At 42.3% G+C, this 19,183-nt stretch overlaps 1 protein-coding gene across 1 annotated transcript in view; it reads right to left on the bottom strand.

Annotated features, from left to right (window-relative positions):
• LOC110523013 (rho GTPase-activating protein 39-like) overlaps window positions 1–14,017 on the bottom strand; it is a 190,841-nt gene extending 176,824 nt beyond the window's left edge. Inside the window, exon 1 of the mRNA XM_036978529.1 lies at window positions 13,009–14,017. Within this exon, the coding sequence (XP_036834424.1) occupies window positions 13,009–13,019 (11 nt within the window). The 5' untranslated portion in view covers window positions 13,020–14,017. The remainder of the gene's footprint in view (window positions 1–13,008) is intronic.
• Between the last annotated feature and the right edge of the window lie 5,166 nt (window positions 14,018–19,183).

Genomic DNA, 19,183 nt, shown 5'->3' with positions numbered 1-19,183 from the left:
CAGTGTGTCTGCTGATAGTGCTGCCAGTAGCAAAGGAGGTACCACTCAACAGCCAGATATCCTCAGTACTGAAACCGTGGGACCATTCATTCACGCCCTCAATTCCATATTGCTGTCTTTCAATCTTCCCTTCCACTTCTCAGGCCTGCAACACACACACCCCTATGTACGGCAGGTCTCCCGTTCCACCGTCACCCCCTGTCCCTACAATAACACACACACCCCTCTGTACTGCAGGTCTCCCGTTCCACCGTCACCCCCCGTCCCTACAATAACACACACACCCCTCTGTACTGCAGGTCTCCCGTTCCACCGTCACCCCCCGTCCCTACAATAACACACACACCCCTCTGTACTGCAGGTCTCCCGTTCCCCGTCCCTACAATAACACACACACCCCTCTGTACTGCAGGTCTCCCGTTCCACCGTCACCCCCGTCCCTACAATAACACACACACCCCTCTGTACTGCAGGTCTCCCGTTCCACCGTCACCCCCCGTCCCTACAATAACACACACACCCCTCTGTACTGCAGGTCTCCCGTTCCACCGTCACCCCACGTCCCTACAATAACACACAGATTAAAGGATCTCCAAAAACAGCTTTTCATACAAACACATTTACACACTAATCCTATTACACTGAGACAAGTCTTTCTCTTCTCTCTCACCCTTTCTCCCTCCATCCCTCTATCTCCCTCCATCCCTCTATCTCCCTCCATCCCTCAATCTCCCTCCATCCCTCTATCTCCCTCCATCCCTCAATCTCCATCCATCCCTCAATCTCCCTCCATCCCTCAATCACCATCCGCTGACAGTCAATGCCAGTCAATATTACAGTTCAGCTCTCCATCCATCCCTCTATCGATCAATACTCCTCCATCCCTCTATCTCCCTCCATCCACTCTAGCCGTCAATGTCAGTCGATAGCCCATCTCCGCTCATGAGACTCAAATTCAAACCAGTTTTAATGCCACCATGACTGTTCAAGGTACAACAACAGACCCTGGAGCCAATTCATTATTTAACAATTACAGGATGTCAGATTTAATTTGGCTTAAAATTAAAAGGATGACATACATTATTCCCTTGCTTTTCTATCCCTTTTCTCTCCATCCTACTAACTCTCTCCATGCTACTCTACTCTTTTCATCCTACTCTTAACTCTCTCCATCCTACTCTTAACTCTCTCCATCCTACTCTAACTCTCTCCATCCTACTCTAACTCTCTCCATCCTACTCTAACTCTCTCCATCCTACTCTTAACTCTCTCCATCCTATTCTAACTCTCTCCATCCTACTCTAACTCTCTCCATCCTACTCTAACTCTCTCCATCCTACTCTAACTCTCTCCATCCTACTCTTAACTCTCTCCGTCCTACTCTAACTCTCTCCATCCTACTCTAACTCTCTCCATCCTATTCTAACTCTCTCCATCCTACTCTAACTCTCTCCATCCTACTCTAACTCTCTCCATCCTATTCTAACTCTCTCCATCCTACTCTAACTCTCTCCATCCTACTCTAACTCTCTCCATCCTATTCTAACTCTCTCCATACTACTCTAACTCTCTCCATCCTACTCTAACTCTCTCCATCCTACTCTAACTCTCTCCATCCTACTCTTAACTCTATCCGTCCTACTCTTAACTCTCTCCATCCTACTCTAACTCTCTCCATCCTACTCTTAACTCTCTCCGTCCTACTCTAACTCTCTCCATCCTACTCTAACTCTCTCCATCCTACTCTAACTCTATCCAGCCTACTCTTAACTCTCTCCGTCCTACTCTAACTCTCTCACACATCTCAAGCTCATATCCTCCTCTCCTTTCCCTTTTTTTCTCCATCACTATCTTTTTTCTATCCATTCCTCCATCCTAGGGGCCCAACCCCCGGTGTTCAGGCCGTCGACCCATGACTGTGTGTGTGTGTGTGCAGGCACACAGAGGAGAAGGTTATAGCCGTAGATCAGGATAATAAGAGAGAAGGAGGAAAACAGTAGGAGGAGAGGAGAATGAGCGGAAGTAAAAAAAATACTAAATCACAGAAACACTGATCTGAAGCCTCATATCTTACTCCAATGTCCTTGAGATGCTACAGTACCACTGCTGCCCACACACACATACACACTGTCATCGTAAGCACACACACACAAACATATAGGTTCAAACCCCCTTGTTGTTACAAATAGGTCTACACTTGAGTTGTTCAGCAGACAAGGGTTGTCGGCCTAATGGGAGAAAGACTCAAGTGTTGCCAATGGGCAGGGAGAGTGCATATCACACGACCAATAGAAGCAACTTATTTAACATAACGATAAACAAATGACCCAACAAGACAATATTAATTGACTCATTAACAAGGAATAACTTGGCAGATGCCTAATATATTCATACTATAGGTTGCGTCCCAAATAGCTACACTACAGCATTAGGGTATCCTGCAATGTCCATGGTACAATTCACTAAAGTGGATACTGTCTAATTTGGGTATATTATATTGTGGCATAAATGCATGAATTTATACTGCACTCCCCTGCAGAGTCAAATAACAGGCTGTCTTAACATAAGTGATAGGACTACACTCCATTCCTGACTCAGGCATTTCATTATCAGAGTCTGACAAATGTGACACATTTGTTTGATAATGCTATTATTGCTCTGCGTTGTAATCAGTTGGCTGTGCCCTGTGATGCCGGTGCGTGGGAGTGGTTCAGCATAAAGGCATACTTTTATCAATTTGATCATCAGAATGAAGGGGGGCACACACACACACACACACACACGTACACACGTACACACACACACACACACAGACACACACACACACACACACACACACAGACACACACACACACACACACACACACACACACACACACACAGACAGACAGTTAAAAAGAAAGAGTTCAAGGCCAAATAAGCCCTGTATGATTCAGACCACTGCTCCAAGGCACAGGATCACCAGACTCACATCACGCTACAGAGCAATTCAGGACAAGTAGGTCAACACACCAACACACCAACACACACACACACACACACACACACACACACACACACACACAAACAAACAAACAAACAAACAAACACAAACACACACACACACAAACGGACAGACACACACACACACACACACACACAAACATTGACACTCCCCTGCACTGTGAGAAAGAGGCTACACACTGCGATACTGTACTGTCTGTGTCTGCCATGGTAATGCCGTGCTCCCTTCCCTAGCAGCCCTGCTAGCCTGGAATCCAAACGGAATTATTTTGTTTCACGTCACAGTAATGGAGCATTTCAGTTTAGATCCATGCTAAAGCACTGCAGCATCTCCACTACAATACTGCTGCTCCAAAGATTTCCCCCAGTAGCTTCAACACCACCATTCTTCTTTATGCATCCTTCCTTTATCCATCTATGTGAGTCCCATTGAAATGATAGGAATCTCTTTTTAAAAGGAGCCATGTGGTGTAGCCAATATTCATACTGCTTCTAAAACTGTACCTTATGTAACAACATGGTTGAAAATAAATAAATGCCCTATATACCATCCCTACCCTGCCAGTGAGAAAACCCCAATCTAGAACTGTGACAGACAAGCAGACACACACACACACACACACACAGACAGACAGACAGACAGACAGGCAGGCAGACAGGCAGACAGACAAGCAGATAGGCAGACAGACAGACAAGCAGATAGGCAGACAGACAGACAGACAAGCAGACAGACAGACAGACAGACAGACAGACAAGCAGATAGGCAGACAGACAGACAAGCAGACAGACAGGCAGACAAGCAGACAGACAAACAGGCAGACACGCAGACAAGCAGACACACAGACATGCAGATAGGCAGACAGGCATTGCGGTCCAAGAGCCCTGACTGAATGGGGAGATATAAATATTTTACCCACTGCATGTTTTGGTGAAACACACGAGCCCTGGCGTATCGCCGCCCCACCCCGACCCTCTCCGTCTTTCTCTGCTTCACTCACTGGATCGAATGTTGGACTGCCAGGGCTGGGGTGGTGCAGAAACATAGCCTCTTGGCATATATATGATTGTGAATGGCTCAATTGGCTACTAACTGCTTGATGAATATGGTTAAATACCATGAAATATAGTGAAACCACCCAAAAAGGCCATCCATGAGTAAACGGTGCCTGGGGAGATGACTATGTAAAATGGCAGCATGCTGCATAACTACATCTTAAGAGACTTGTCTCGAGTCGGGTTTCATGTGGTGAATGGAGGCCGGGGTAGGAGAAGGAATGACAGGTGCATAGCAACCAGCGGGTTGGGATATAAAGAAGGAAGGGCAGCGACAAGAGGGAGGCATGGGGAATAGCGAGGGGCGAGGAGAGAGCGAGGGAAGAATTCAGCAGCTGTGCATGTGCCGGTATCGATGCCAGTACACTGATGCTGCTTGCCTACTCACTCAGTCCGAAGCCAAGCCCTACCACTCCCCCACAAAAATGTACTGGCTTTCTCTTGGAAAAGGAATGTTGACAGTGACATACTGAAAACATCACAACGTGTCTTTATCTGACGGCTAAATTCAACTCCATGGCGGATGACTGTCCTCTGAAATTCCAAATGCACAATAGGCTACAGCAGAATAGCCATCTGCAGCAATGACCCTGTCCTGCCTCTGTAAGAACTAACAGCAATTTAAAATTCACCATGAGCCTATATAGGCTCCACAACATGCCACTTAGAATAGATTCCCCTGCATGATCCGCTATGTAAGCTTACTATTCCGATGCTGCTGCAGAGAGAGAGAAAATACCTTGATAAACCCCATGCCGGAATAGCCTACCGCAGCAAAATTGCAAGGGACAGCCAATTCAGCTCCTCACCAATACGAAATTACATAATCCACTCTAGATCTCCGTCCGCACACACCACTGGGCGCACACACTACCGACAATCCCACAATGTAACACTTTTCTGTCATTTCAACAGTAAAATACCATAAAAGTGTTTCCCAGCACTAATGCTGTATTTTGCACTGCATTTTGGGTAAAATGCTGAAATCAATGCTATTTAATAACTGTTAATGTATGCTTCCTGTAAAAATTATTCTAACATACTGTATTTCTTTACAGTAATAGCTTATGCCAACAGTAGATTCAAATTGTCTGTTTCAGGCGCCAATCTCATGCTGTCAGGTGAGCCACATGAAACTCAGACTATTTTTGTAAATATAGTTTTGAAGCGACGGTGAAGTGGAATAATAATTTCAACAGCTGCTGGGTAGAAACCTTGACTTGTTTATAAGTATCTGTATTGCTAGCCAATGTTGAATTACTGTATATTTTCTTAGCTAACCTAGCTAGCTATCTACAGTTGAAGTCTGAAGTTTACATGCACCTTAGCCAAATACATTTAAACTCAGTTTTTCACAATTCCTGACATTTAATCCTAGTAAACATTCCCTGTCTTAGGTCAGTTAGGTTCACCACTTCATTTTAAGAATGTGAAATGTCAGGAATAATAGTAGAGAGAATGATTTATTTCAGACTTGGATATAGATACTTTTGTACCTGTTTCCTCCAGCATCTCACAAGGTCCTTTGATGTTGTTCTGGGATTGATTTGCACACTTTGCACCAAAGTACGTTCATCTCTAGGAGACAGAACGCATCTCCTTCCTGAGGGGTATGACGGCTGTGTGGTCCCATGTTGTTTATACTTGCGTACTATTGTTTGTACCAATGAACGTGGTACCTTCAGGCGTTTGGAAATTGCTATCAAGGATGAACCAGACTTGTGGAGGTCTAACTTTTTTTGCCCGGTCTTGGTTGATTTCTTTTGATTTTCCCATGATGTCAAGCAAAGAGGCACTGACTTTGAAGGTAGGCCTTGAAATACATCCACAGGTACACCTCCAATTGACTCAAATTATGTCAATTAGCCTATCAGAAGATTCTAAAGACATGACATAATTGTCTGGAATTTTCCAAGCTGTTTAAAGGCATAGTCAATTCAGTGTATGTAAACTTCTGACCCACTGGAATTGTGATACAGTGAATTATAAGTGAAATAATCTGTCTGTAAACAATTGTTGGAAGAATTACTTGTGTCATGCACAAAGTAGATGTCCTAACCGGCTTGCCAAAACTATAGTTTGTTAACTTCTTGACGCACCCATCCCGTTAGCGGGATCATTTTCGTCAACATCCGCTGAATTGCAGAGCTCCAAATTCAAATTAAATTACTAAAAATATTTAATTTTCATGAAATCACAAGTGCAATATGGCAAAACACAGCTTAGCTTGTTGTTAATCCACCTGGCCTGTCAGATTTCCAAAAAGCTTTACAGCAAAAGCTATCCAAGCTTTTATGTTAGGACATCTCTCTCAGCAGACAAAGCATTACAAACAACTAGCAGCAAAGTAGATTGGTCACGAAAGTCAGAAAAGCAATAAAATGAATTGCTTACCTTTGATGATCTTTGGATGTTTGCACTCACGAGACTCCCAGTTACACAATAAATGCTCCTTTTGTTCCATAAAGATTATTTTTATATCCAAAATACCTCCATTTGGTTGGCGCGTTTTGTTCAGAAATCCACATGCTCGAGCGGTCACGACGTGGCAGACAAGAATTCCAAATAGTATTCGGAAAGTTTGTAGAAACATGTCAAACGTTTTTTAGAATCAATCCTCGGGTTGTTTTTACAATAAATAATTGATCATATTTCAACCGGACCGTAGCTTTTTCAATAGGAGAGAGAGAGAAAATGTCTGCTCCAAGCTGTTACGCATGCAAAACTCTGCTGGCACCCAGCCATCCACTGACGCGATGTGACCCTTCTCGCTCATTTTTCAGAATAAAAGCCTGAAACTATGTCTAAAGACTGTTCACACCATGTGGAAGCCATAGGGAAAGGAATCTGGTTGATATCCCTTTAAATGGAGGGAACGCATGCAATGGAACAGGGAGATGTGTTTCTCTTAGGCATTTTCCTCAGGTTTTCGCCTGAAATATCAGTTCTGTTATACTCACAGACAATATTTTGACAGTTTCGGAAACGTTAGAGTGTTTTCTATCCTAATCTGACAATTATATGCATATTCTAGATTCTGGGCCTGAGAAATAGGCAGTTTCATTTGGGTACGTTTTTCCTCCAAACATCAAAATACTGCCCCCTACACTCAACAGGTTAACGAGACATTTGTGGAGTGGTTCAAAAACAAGTTTTAATGACACCAACCTAAGTGTATGTAAACCCCCAATTTCAACTGTATATCACAGCGTAGCCATCTAGATATCACCGTGATACAGTTTACTCAATGGGGAGAGCATGATTGAGTAAAGCCAGTTTGTCTACATTTTCGGATGACTCAACACTATATAATTTAGCTACTACATCTAGTGAATTCAGTCAACACTTAACAAAGAACTGCAGTTAGTTTCAGAATGGGTGGTAAGAAATAAGTTAGTCCTGAATACTTCAAAAACTAAAAGCATTTTATTTGGGACAAATCATTCACTAAACCATAACCCTCAACTAAATCTTGTCATAAATAATGTGGGAATTGAGCAAGTTGAGGTGACTAAACTGCTTGGAGTAACCCTGGATTGTAAACTGTCATGGTCAAATCATATTGATACAACAGTAGCTATGGTGGGGAGAAGTCTGTCCATAAAAAAATGCTGCTCTGCCTTCTTAACAACACTATCAACAAGGCAGGTCCTACAGGCCCTAGTTTTGTCACATCTGGACTACTGTTCAGTCATGCGGTCAGGTGCCACAAAGAGGGACCTCGGAATATTACAATTGGGCAGCATGGCTGGCCCTTAAATGTACACAGAGAGCTAACATTAATAATATGCATGCCACCAAGGGTCACTTTACAATCCCCAAGTCAAGAACAGACTATGAGAGGCGAACAGTACTACATAGAGACATGGCTACATGGAATCCTATTCCACATCAGGTAACTGATACAAGCAGTAGAATCAGATTTATAAACCAGATAAAAATACACCTTATGGAACAGCAGGGACTGTGAGAGAGACACACACACAGGCACAGACACACATACACATGATAAGACAGACACTCTGCAGACATGTGCACATGGATTTTGTATTGTAGATATGTGGTAGTAGAGTAGAGGCCTGAGGGAACACACGTAATGTGATGTGAAAAGTGTTATGAAATATAATGTCGTAATATTTTAAGTTGTACACTACCGGTCAAAAGTTTTAGAACACCTACTCATTCAAAGGTTTTTCTTCATATTTACCTTTTTCAACATTGTACAATCATGTAGTAACCAAAAAAGTGTTAAACAAATCAAAATATATTTTATATTTGAGATTCTTCAAATAGCCACCCTTTGCATTGATGACAGCTTTGCACACTCTTGGCATTCTCTCAACCAGCTCCATGAGGTAGTCGCCTGGAATGCATTTCAATTAACAGGTGTGCTTTGTTAAAAGCTACATTTGTGGAATTTCTTTCCTTCTTAATGCGTTTGAGCCAATCAGTTGTGTTGTGTTGTGGTAAATAGAAGATAGCCCTATTTGGTAAAAGACCAAGTCCATATTATGTCAAGAACAGCTCAAATAAGCAAAGAGAAACGACAGTCTATCTTTAAGACATGAAGGTCAGTTAAGACATGAAGGTCAGTCAATGCGGAAAACTTCAAGAACTTTAAAAGTTTCTTCAAGTCGCAAAAATCATCAGGCACTATGATGAAACTGGCTCTTATGAGGACCGCTAAAGGAATGGAAGACCCAGAGTTACCTCTGCTTTAGAGGATAAGTTCATTAGAGTTACCAACATTAGAAATTGCAGCCAAAATTGCAGCCAAAAAAATCTTAACAGAGTTCATGCAACAGACACATCTGTGTGAATCAGGCCTATGGTCTGGAGTCCAAACTGGAGATTTTTGGTTCCAACCGCCGTGTCTTTGTGAGACGCGGTGTGGGTGAACGGATGATCTCTGCATGTGTATTTCCCACCGTAAAGCATGGAGAAGGAGGTGTTGGTGTGGGAGTGCTTTGCTGATGACACTGTCTGTGATTTATTTAGAATTCAAGGCACACTTAACCAGCATGGCTATCACAGCATTCTGCAGCAATTCGCCAGCCCATCTGGTTTGGGCTTAGTGGGACTATCAATTGTTTTCAACAGGACAATGACCCAACACACCTCCAGGCTGTTTAACACTTTTTTGGTTACTATATGACTCCATATGTGTTATTTCATAGTTTTGATGACTTCACTATTATTCTACAATGTAGAATATAGTAAAAATAAACCCTTGAATGAGTGTGTTCTAAAACGTTTGACCGGTAGTGTAAATATTATAAAATTCGTGTTTCTTGTTTTGTTAATTTGTTTATTAAATGATGCACTCCCTGAACTTAATGTTACTGGACCCCAGGAAGAGTATCTGCTACCTTGGCAGCAGCTAATGCGGATCCTTAACGCAAATACAAACATATGAATGGCAACCACACCGGGATTTAGCTGTCAAAACCCTGTGTGATTCGGTTCATTTGGCTCTCAGCAGTGCAACATAAGCCATCGTTTTGCAGGCCAGGAGTGTCAATATAGCCTCTCTTCCCTAACCATTTGTTGAATTTAAACAACATTGTTCCATAATGATACAGTATCAGCTAAACCCGTTCACTTTACCAGTAGTATGCAAACATCTGGTGGCACAAAAAGAAAGGAAAATGTGGTGAATCTGGTAAAGTAATCTGTGGTATTGAGTAATGCTATAGCAATGTTATATTAGTTTAGCTATGGTTTGAAGTAATGTGTATCTAGCTCAGTGGTTCTCAACTGGGTTTTATCCTCGGGACCCAAATTGAACAAATATTCGCATCGCAATAAATTATCGGCAAAATACAATCTGGAAAAATGTCACGTGTGCTCCTGTCTGTGCGTTGTTCGTGTTTCTTGTTTTGTTAATTTGTTTATTAAATGATGCACTCCCTGAACTTGCTTCCCGACGTTACAAAAACTATTTAAATGCTATAATGATAGTACATTTAGAAATTAACATGACAATGGAACAACATTCCCACCTCTTTCATTGTCAATAATATAATTATGCCCAATGTTAATAAACTCAGTGGTCTGAGACCACAAAATTGACCCAAATAGCACTGCTTGAAAATTCTACGATTGAAGAAAAAATTCTAACATTTTTATTAGTTTATTATCTTTTCTACACCCTTTCTACCTGAAGTTCTTCATTGAGGTTTAGACTAGAGCATTCTTTCATAAAAATATGCAAAACACGTTTTTTTTCTTCCTCAGACTCCAGTTGAGAACCACTTACTGTCTTATTTGTTGTGATGAGGCAGCTTTAGACTGGCCTCATCACCATTTTAAAAGGTCTTTAAAATACATTTCATGAAGTTGTTATTATCTAAACCACATGTGTGGTTGGATAAAGTGCACTACTCCATTGCCATGCATAGATATCTACTAGTTTAGGTGTTCCTGACCTTAATTGTTTGCTACAGAGTTGCTTGCTCAGGTTCAAGACGGCCCTGGTGAGTTAGATAATTAGCGTGTAGTTCACTGACGCTTTCAGTCTCCCTGATTAGTTGTAATCATGTTCTATTTGATGTTTCTCTGTCTTTTAAACTAATGTAAATGTTTTTGTGCAATCATGGGTCCTCCTTATTCCCATGGTGGTGGGTTAAAATCCCAAGCCCTTTTTGGAGAGACCCATAGTATTTGTTTTTGGACTGATTTTTGCAAGTCGTTGAATGGACCTGGCTGGCGTGATCTCCAAGAAGCAGACTGCGGTGGAGGTGTTGTAGGATTATCTGAGGAGTTTAGGGCGGCCTGAGCCCAATGGCGGGAGCAGAGGGTAGACCTCCAGTTGCTGATGTGAGCCGTGGAGGAGCTGCTGTCGTGGCCTCATTAGTGGTGTCGTCCTGGGAAGGTGGAGGTTTCCCCAGTAGTCCAGAGGTGCCCATGTCCCAACCTGGGCTACAGCTCATAAAAGCCCAGGATCTGCTTGTATTGCAGAGGCTGAGTGTATGTGTGTGTGGGACCTGAAAGTGGAAGGAGTTCCACAGTGGGACCATATGCTGTGGTATTCAGCAGTTGTACATGAAGGATCAGTCTTGTGAGTGGGAGAGTCAGCAGCCATTTGTGTCAAGTTGGAACTTTGAACATTCTAAACATTTGGGTTTTCAGTGACTGACTAATTCTCTGCAGCGCTCGCCACTGCGTTTGCAAGCTGGTGAAGGGGAGAGAAAATTGAAGATTGCAATAAAATGCCATCACTTATACATTTTTTTAATGTGTGATTGTGTTAATTGGGACCAAAACTATTTCATTATTCAAACCATTCCATATACATGTACCATCAACTTCATTCACATTTACCATCAACTTGTGTTGGCCACACCTGATCTTTTTTATTTTTTTATTTAACCTTTATTTAACTCGGCAAGTCAGTTAAGAACAAATTCTTATTTACAGACGGCCTACCGGGGAACAGTGGGCAGAACGACAGATCTGTAACTTTTACCTTGTCAGCCTTTCGGTTACCGGCCCAACGCTCTAACCACTAGGCTACCTGCTGCCCCAAAAACACTTTATTGGTTTGTGTCTTGAAATGTGGTCTGTTTGAACAGTGGGAGAAGAAAATGCTTGGAAGAGTTAGTAGACATGCTATATGCTCTGCAGGAATGTTATTTGTTGTTTTAACCTCTTTAAAACCATATGTTTTATAGCCTAATAAATATTTATTGAATTCTGACCATTTTTATCAGTCCAGTTACAGTACTCTTGTTGTATTACTCAATTGAGTTCATAAACTATATTGAATATATAGTTCATAAATGATACTGTACAGATTCCTGGTTCAAATCAACCCTGCTGTAATATAATGTTTTACAGTAAGGAAAATTACTGTGAAATATATTACAGCATCTATGCTGTAAAATAAAATTACAGTATTAAGCTGGCAACTTTAGTGCCAGGATAATTATGTACATTTCGAGGTAAAAGTTGTACAGTGCATGCATACACCTCATTAACTGTGACATTAAGCTAAATTCTGCAAGCCATGGAGCAGGTCTACCTCCAGTTCACGCTGTTTGGTTGCAGATGTGGAAGCAGGAGTTGGAGCCAGTGAGGTATTTTTCTCGTTTGATAAACATGCTCGAATTTGCATTAAGTTCTATGCACTCGCGATACAAATGACTGTTGTAATTTACATACGGGTGAATGACCCCTGCAACACATTTAATAGGTATAAATTATTAACTCTTACTGACTGAGCGAATAGGTTGGTTCGGAGCATATAACCTCACTAAAAAGGCATGTGTCGTCTAGGCTATTCTCATTTGAACTCCCATGTAAACAGGTGTTTTTACCTTTTTGGAATAGCCCATAGCTGGCTGAGCGTGGGGGCAAATAGGAGTGTTCTTATGGTTCTAGATGTGGCATCCTCGGCTCGCGGGTTCCTTCTCTCTCGCAGATGGTTAGCAAGCCATCGAAATGCTGAGAGTTGGATTGCTAGCCCTACCCAACTACCCATCATATCGGTGTAATAACCCCAGAAATGCGTAATACCACAAGTTTCACTAGCTATGGTTTCCGGTAAAGCATATCAACTACAAAACAGTGTAGGTGTTTGTGTTGTCAGGTGAGATTCAAGGCTGAGGGAAAAAACAGGTGCATTCACAGTGCTGCAAACACCCTCACAGAAACAGATGCTGCTCGTGCCGCTGGATCTTGAGTTTCACACACTGAAGGGCTGGATAGGTCAAGTCCTCCAGCTACCCGGTAAAGATGGCCAACGGGAGTAACATGACCACATAAACGAATAAACTGACCGAGAGGCAGGATAGCTCAATTCCCGGTAACATTAGCTAAGAAAAAACAGCAGATATCCTTTTGCCTCAGCTTAGTCCTGGCTAGGTCGCCAACGAAGAAGCATCGCTACAGAATACATTTCATTGGACACATCAGCGACGTAAGAATATAAATCGTTTCAGGCTTACTTACCGCTCTGCCATTTTACCGGTAGTTCCCAATTAAAATCCGTTAGTAATAATAATCCCCACAACGTCATCCATGTTGCCAAAATCGCTGTCTCCGCAGTCACCGAACTACTACTGTAGCTCTCTCCTCGATGGAATATGGTGCACGAACTCTCTCCTAGCACGCAATGCCCGCTTCTCCGTCACTGAGCTGACGTCACCCAGTTTCAACCAAGAGCGCCCGAACTGCGTTTCCATAGCAGCACGGAAATGCCAGGATTCCGACTCCCGAGTCTAGAAATAAGTATTAATCGTCTGATAGAATGAACCAACAACAACCCGCAACAAAATATGTGACAATAAGGTCGAGACCTCTTGTCAAAGTCCGTAATTCTCAAGGAAAACCCGTCCAAACACAAAACAGAAGTAATTCAGCCATTAATTTATGAATTCATTCAACTTTCATCCATAGGCCTGTTGTGTCGACTTTCCCACCGAATTTCAATTTTTTTAAATACCTTATTTGGTAGTTTCTCGCAAGTTATGCTATGTATCTTCAAACATATGAATCCGCGATCGCCTTTTGCTATAGTGGGGTACATCAATCTGGTATATCAATCTGGTATAAACGCATTTGTTCTCAGTTCGGGGAGTAAGAGACCGAGCGCTCTGAGTGGGGCTGGATTGCTGCTAATGATGGGCATCTGCTGCTCTGTGTCTGGAGCCTGAAGAGTGTGAAAGCAGCGCCCCCTAGTGTTCATGTGGGTTACAGACAACTCCACAGCCCTGATTGCAAAATGGCAATTTGCTTCAAACCTAGTGCTCTTTGGCTGCATTTACACAGGCAGCTCAATTCTGATTTTTATTCAACGAATTGGAATAAACTGATCTGATTGGTCAAAAGGACAATTAGTGAAAAAAATATCTGAATTGGGCTGCCTGTGAAAACATACTTCATGATTTCTGCAGAGTCATCAAACGAGCAAAATGATAATGTAGGAATAAGGTGGAATCATATTACACAGGCACCGACCCAGAAGATTGGGTGAATTCACTCTCAGAGGCCGACGAGAGTAAGGTCTTTAATCAGGTCGACACCAGCAAGGCCGCAGGGCCCGACGGTATTCCAGGGCGCATTCTCAGAAAATATGCAGAACAGCTGCCAGGCATATTCACTGTAATTTTCAACCTCTCTTTGTCCCAGTCTGTAATTGTCACGACTTCCGCCGAAGTCCGTCCCTCTCCTTGTTCAGGCGGCGTTCAGCGTCACCGGCTTTCTAGCCATCGCCGCTCCATTTTTCTATTATCCATTTGTTTTGTCTTGTTCCATTCACACCTGGTTTGCATTCCCCAATCACACTACATGTATTTATTCCTCTGTTCCCCCTCATGTCTTTGTGTGAAATTATTTATGTCTTATGTCTTGTACGTGTAACAGTACTCGTCTTGCGTTGTGTACAATCAGTCATCGACACGGAACTCCAACATGTAGCACCAGTCATGTAGCTTTATTCGCTGGTTTGGTGCTTGTACACTAGGTAGTTACCAAAATAACACAATTACAATATACCATATAATATATTTAACAATGTACCTGTTAGGAACGGCACAAAATTGCACGTCATGCAATGCACGTCTCACCATCCAACTCTGCACTCACACACTGTACAAAATATATGAACCCCCCCCACCAGACACAGTAAGTTGCTAGCTAGTACTGGCGGGAATTCTTTACAACAAAATGCACAACAAATATTCTCCAAAAACCGCTGCATCTTATGTGTGATGTTCGAATAACATTTACAAACAATTTTATATAAATTGTACATTTAAATCATCACTTGAGAGTATAAAAATCACTTGATGTACAGTGCTTTGCAACCAACAACTTACCTGCTGGTTTGGTGCTTGTTCACTGGGACGATTCTAACTGGAACATCCCCCCTCGTAAGCAAGCTACGCAAACCAGCCAATAAGATGCCATGTTGAGTAGGTGAAGGCAAGACAAACTCAAACCAAAAACCCATTGGCTTAACAATAAAGGGGCAAGGGGAATCACCAATATAACCCTGTTACATACGCACTAGGCTAAGCGTTTGTTATTTTCCGTGTGTTTTCACAAAGCTTATTTGTATTGTTATACATTTATGGTGTGTGACTATTGTGCGCGCTATACACTTTGCCTTGTTGGCTGGAGGAGATTTTATATCTGTATATCTTTCCTGCCGTAATAAAGTGTGCCTGTTAACGACTCTCTGCTCTCCTGCACCTGACTTCAGCACAAGTGCGCACACGCCTGACAGTAATCCGCACATTTTAAGATGACCACCATCATTCCTGTTCACAAGAATTCTAAGGCTTCATGCCACATCTGTAATCATGAAGTGCTTTGAAAGGCTGGTTATGGCACACATCAACTCCATCATCCCAGATACCTCTTGACCCACTCCAATTTGCATACCACCCCAACAGATCCATAGATGATGCGATCTTAACTGCTCTCCCCACTGCCCTCACCCACCTAGTTAAAATGAATACCTACAGTTGAAGTCGGAAGTTTACATACACTTAGGTTGGAGTCATTAAAACTTGTTTTTCAACCACTCCACAAAATTCTTGTTAACAAACTATAGTTTTGGCAAGTAGGTTAGGACATCTATTTTGTGCATGACACAAGTAATTTTTCCAAAAATTGTTTGCAGGCAGATTATTTCACTGTATCACAAAGTGTAATTCACTGTATCACAATTACAGTGGGTCAGAAGTTTACATACACTAAGTTGACTGTGCCTTTAAACAGCTTGGAAAATTCCAGAAAATTATGTCATGGCTTTAGAATCTTCTGATAGGCTAATTGACATAATTTGAGTGTACCTGTGGATGTATTTCAAGGCCTACCTACTTTGCTTTACATTATGGGAAAATAAAAAGAAATCAGCCAAGACCTCAGAAAGGAAATTGTAGACCTCCACAAGTCTGGTTCATCCTTGTAAGCAATTTTCAAATGCCTGAAGGTACCACGTTCATCTGTACAAACAATAGTACGCAAGTATAAATACCATGAGACCATGCAGCAGTCATACCACTGAGGAAGGAGATACGTTTTGTCTCCGAGAGATGAACGTACTTTGGTGCAAAAAGTGCAAATCAATCCCAGAACAACAGCAAAGGACCTTGTGAAGATGCTGGAGGAAAGAGGTACACAAGTATCTATATCCACAGTAAAACGAGTCCTATATCGATATAACTTGAAAGGCCGCTCAGCAAAGAAGAAGCCACTGCCATAAAAAAAGCCGGACTACGGTTTGCAACTGCACATGGGGACAAAGATCATACTTTTGGGGGAAATGTTCTCTGGTCTGGTGAAACAAAAATAGAACTGTTTGGCCATAATGACTATCATTATGTTAGGAGAAAAAATGAGGAGGATTGCAAGCCGAAGAACACCATCCCAAATGTGAAGCACGGGGGTGGCAGCATCATGTTGTGGCGATGCATTGCTGCAGGAGGGACTGGTGCACTTCACTTCAAATAGATGGCATCATGAGGGAAAAAATTATGTAGATATATTGAAGCAACATCTCAAGACATCCGTCAGGAAGTTAAAGCTTGGTCGCAAATGGGTCTTCCAAATGGACATTTGTACTGACTCTACACACACGCACACGCACACCCACTCACACAATGATCATATGCACTACTGCTACTCTGTTTATCATATACTATATATATCTACCTCTTTCACTCCTGTTACGTTCCCCAGTTTCTGTGTTGTAGTTTGTGTATTTGAGTGTTTCAGGAGATGGCTTCCTGAAATCCCCCAGCAGCTGATTGGTCGACTCCACAATTAATTGGAGAGCAGACCACGCCCCCTCGTCAGGACGCAGCTGTCTCCAATTTCCAATGCCTTCAGAAGCTATAAAAGCCAGTGTTCTGTTGTTCAGGGGAGAGATGGATTGTGATATAGATCATTGTTGAGAGAGGAGGTTTATTGCAGAGGGGGTATAGCATGTTGGTATGTATTATGTTAGTAGTTGTTGGTAGCAGCTTTGGTATATTCCGTGTTTGTTGCTTTGTCAGAGCTTCTTTAATGGCCTGAGTTTTTCTCAGTTTTGTTGTGAAGTGGATTGTTTAATATTCTGTTATATTTGTTCCCAAGGGGAAGGCACCTAGGGAGTGCTTAGGCAAGAGGCCCGCGGGCATACACATACTCGTAGTATATTCACTGTCTAGGCACACTAGGTAAGACCTGGGTGGACCACCCCCTGTGTTTTGGTTAGGGCACCAGGTGGTGGTAAATAGTGGGTAGGCAGGTAAGGTAGGCGTGAGGGCTTTGAGATTTACTTTCTTTGTTTTGGGTCCGTCTAGCCCCTTTTCCCCATATTACCGTGACGGAATAAATTCCTAGTAAGCGGTGAATTCTGCCTTTTGTGATCCTTACTCGCACCTACAGTCATACCTCTTTCGCTTCATGTTGAGTTGTAGCAGGGTGTTGCGTTCCCTCTTCAGAGGTGTGCGTAACACCAGTATCCCTGCACATTGTAAATATGATATTGACCCTGTATATGGTATGCTTTCTCGTTCTTCTTTTTTTTTAAATGTTCTACCTTATGCAATACTGAACAAAACTACAAACACAACATCAAGTGTTGGTTTCATGAGCCAAGTGAAAAGATCTAAAATGTTCCATATGCACAAAAAGCTTGTTTCTCCCAAATTTTGTGCAAAAATTTGTTTACATCCCTGTTAAGCATTTATCCTTTGCCAAGAGAAACCATTTACATGACAAGTGTGGCATATCAAGAACCTGATTAAACAGCATGATCATTACACAGGTGCACCTTGTGCTGGAGACAAGGCCACTATAAAATGTGCAGTTTTGTCAACACAATGCCACAGATGTTGAGGGAGTGTGCAATTGGCGTGCTCACTACAGGACTATCCACCAGAGCTGTTGCCAGAGAATTGAATGTTAATTTCTCTACCGTAAACTGCCTCAAGTCATATTAGAGAATTTGGCAGTACGTCCAGCCAGCCTCACAACCATAGACCACGTGTCACCACGACAGCCGAGGTGTTCCACATCTGGCCTCTTCACCTGTGGGATCGTCTGAGACCAGCCACCCAGACAGATGAAACAGGAGTATTTCTGTATGTAATTAAGCCCTTTTGTGGGAAAAACCAACTCTGATTGGCTGGGCCTATGCCCTCCTAGGCAAACCCATGGCTGTGCACCTGCCCAGTCATGTGAAATGCATAGATTAGGGCCTTAATTATTTATTTAGACTTATTTCCTTATATAAAAAAATTCAGTAAAATCGTTAATAGTTGCATGTTGTGTTTAAATTTTGTTCAGAATATTTTCAGTATTACATTGTTATTGATTACTGCATTGTGATTAGAGCTAGCAAGAAAGGCATTTCACGGTATTTGTGCATATGACATTAACACTTGAATATTTGGGTGTATGATACTTTTGGTAAATAAACTCCAATCCATTAATTTAACCTAAAATGTGCCAAATCGGTGTGCATTTCAATTAAGTGGATCCCTCATCCTCTGCTTCTGTACTGATCGGAAATAACTGGACAGTTGAAAGCAAATCCCTTGTAAAGATCCACCACATTGCTTTCACCTTTCCTGATTCTTCTAATTAGTGCAAATGAGGGATGAAGGCCCAACTACTGAGATGCACCAAAAATTATCTATTATATTGACAAGCGCGGCGTGGCAATTCTAACGACGGAAATACTTATCCTCAACAAGGGGGATCGATTCATCTCGCCCGGGCACACGTGTAGGCGTGTTTCACACCGGCATAAACCAGGCGCTGTGCCCCACTCTGTCCGAGGGCGAAGTCGGCTCAAAACATTAACTAGTCATGAGTAGGATACTGTGTTTTCACACGCAAAAGTGATTGCTTTTGATAGAAACGCTTTATATGACTTCCCAATGAAAACTAGTTTGAAAATTAAAACATTGATTTTATGGAAAAGATAAATATGTTTCTGGATGATGCACCAGGCTGTCTTGTTGCCAACATGACAGTGGCTCAGATTACTGTTCGATTCGCCCCAGGCCAGATTAATCGAACCCCCTCAATGAACCCCCTCAATGATTGGAGATCAGGTGGGACCATTCTAGCCAATGAGAGGGAAGATACGCGTTGCTATACTCAACATTGCCAGAATGCCACGTGC

The sequence above is a fragment of the Oncorhynchus mykiss genome, chromosome 5 (genome assembly GCF_013265735.2).
Source record: "Oncorhynchus mykiss isolate Arlee chromosome 5, USDA_OmykA_1.1, whole genome shotgun sequence".
In the NCBI taxonomy this organism is placed as follows: domain Eukaryota; kingdom Metazoa; phylum Chordata; class Actinopteri; order Salmoniformes; family Salmonidae; genus Oncorhynchus; species Oncorhynchus mykiss.
This window is presented reverse-complemented; position numbering and strand designations above follow the sequence as displayed.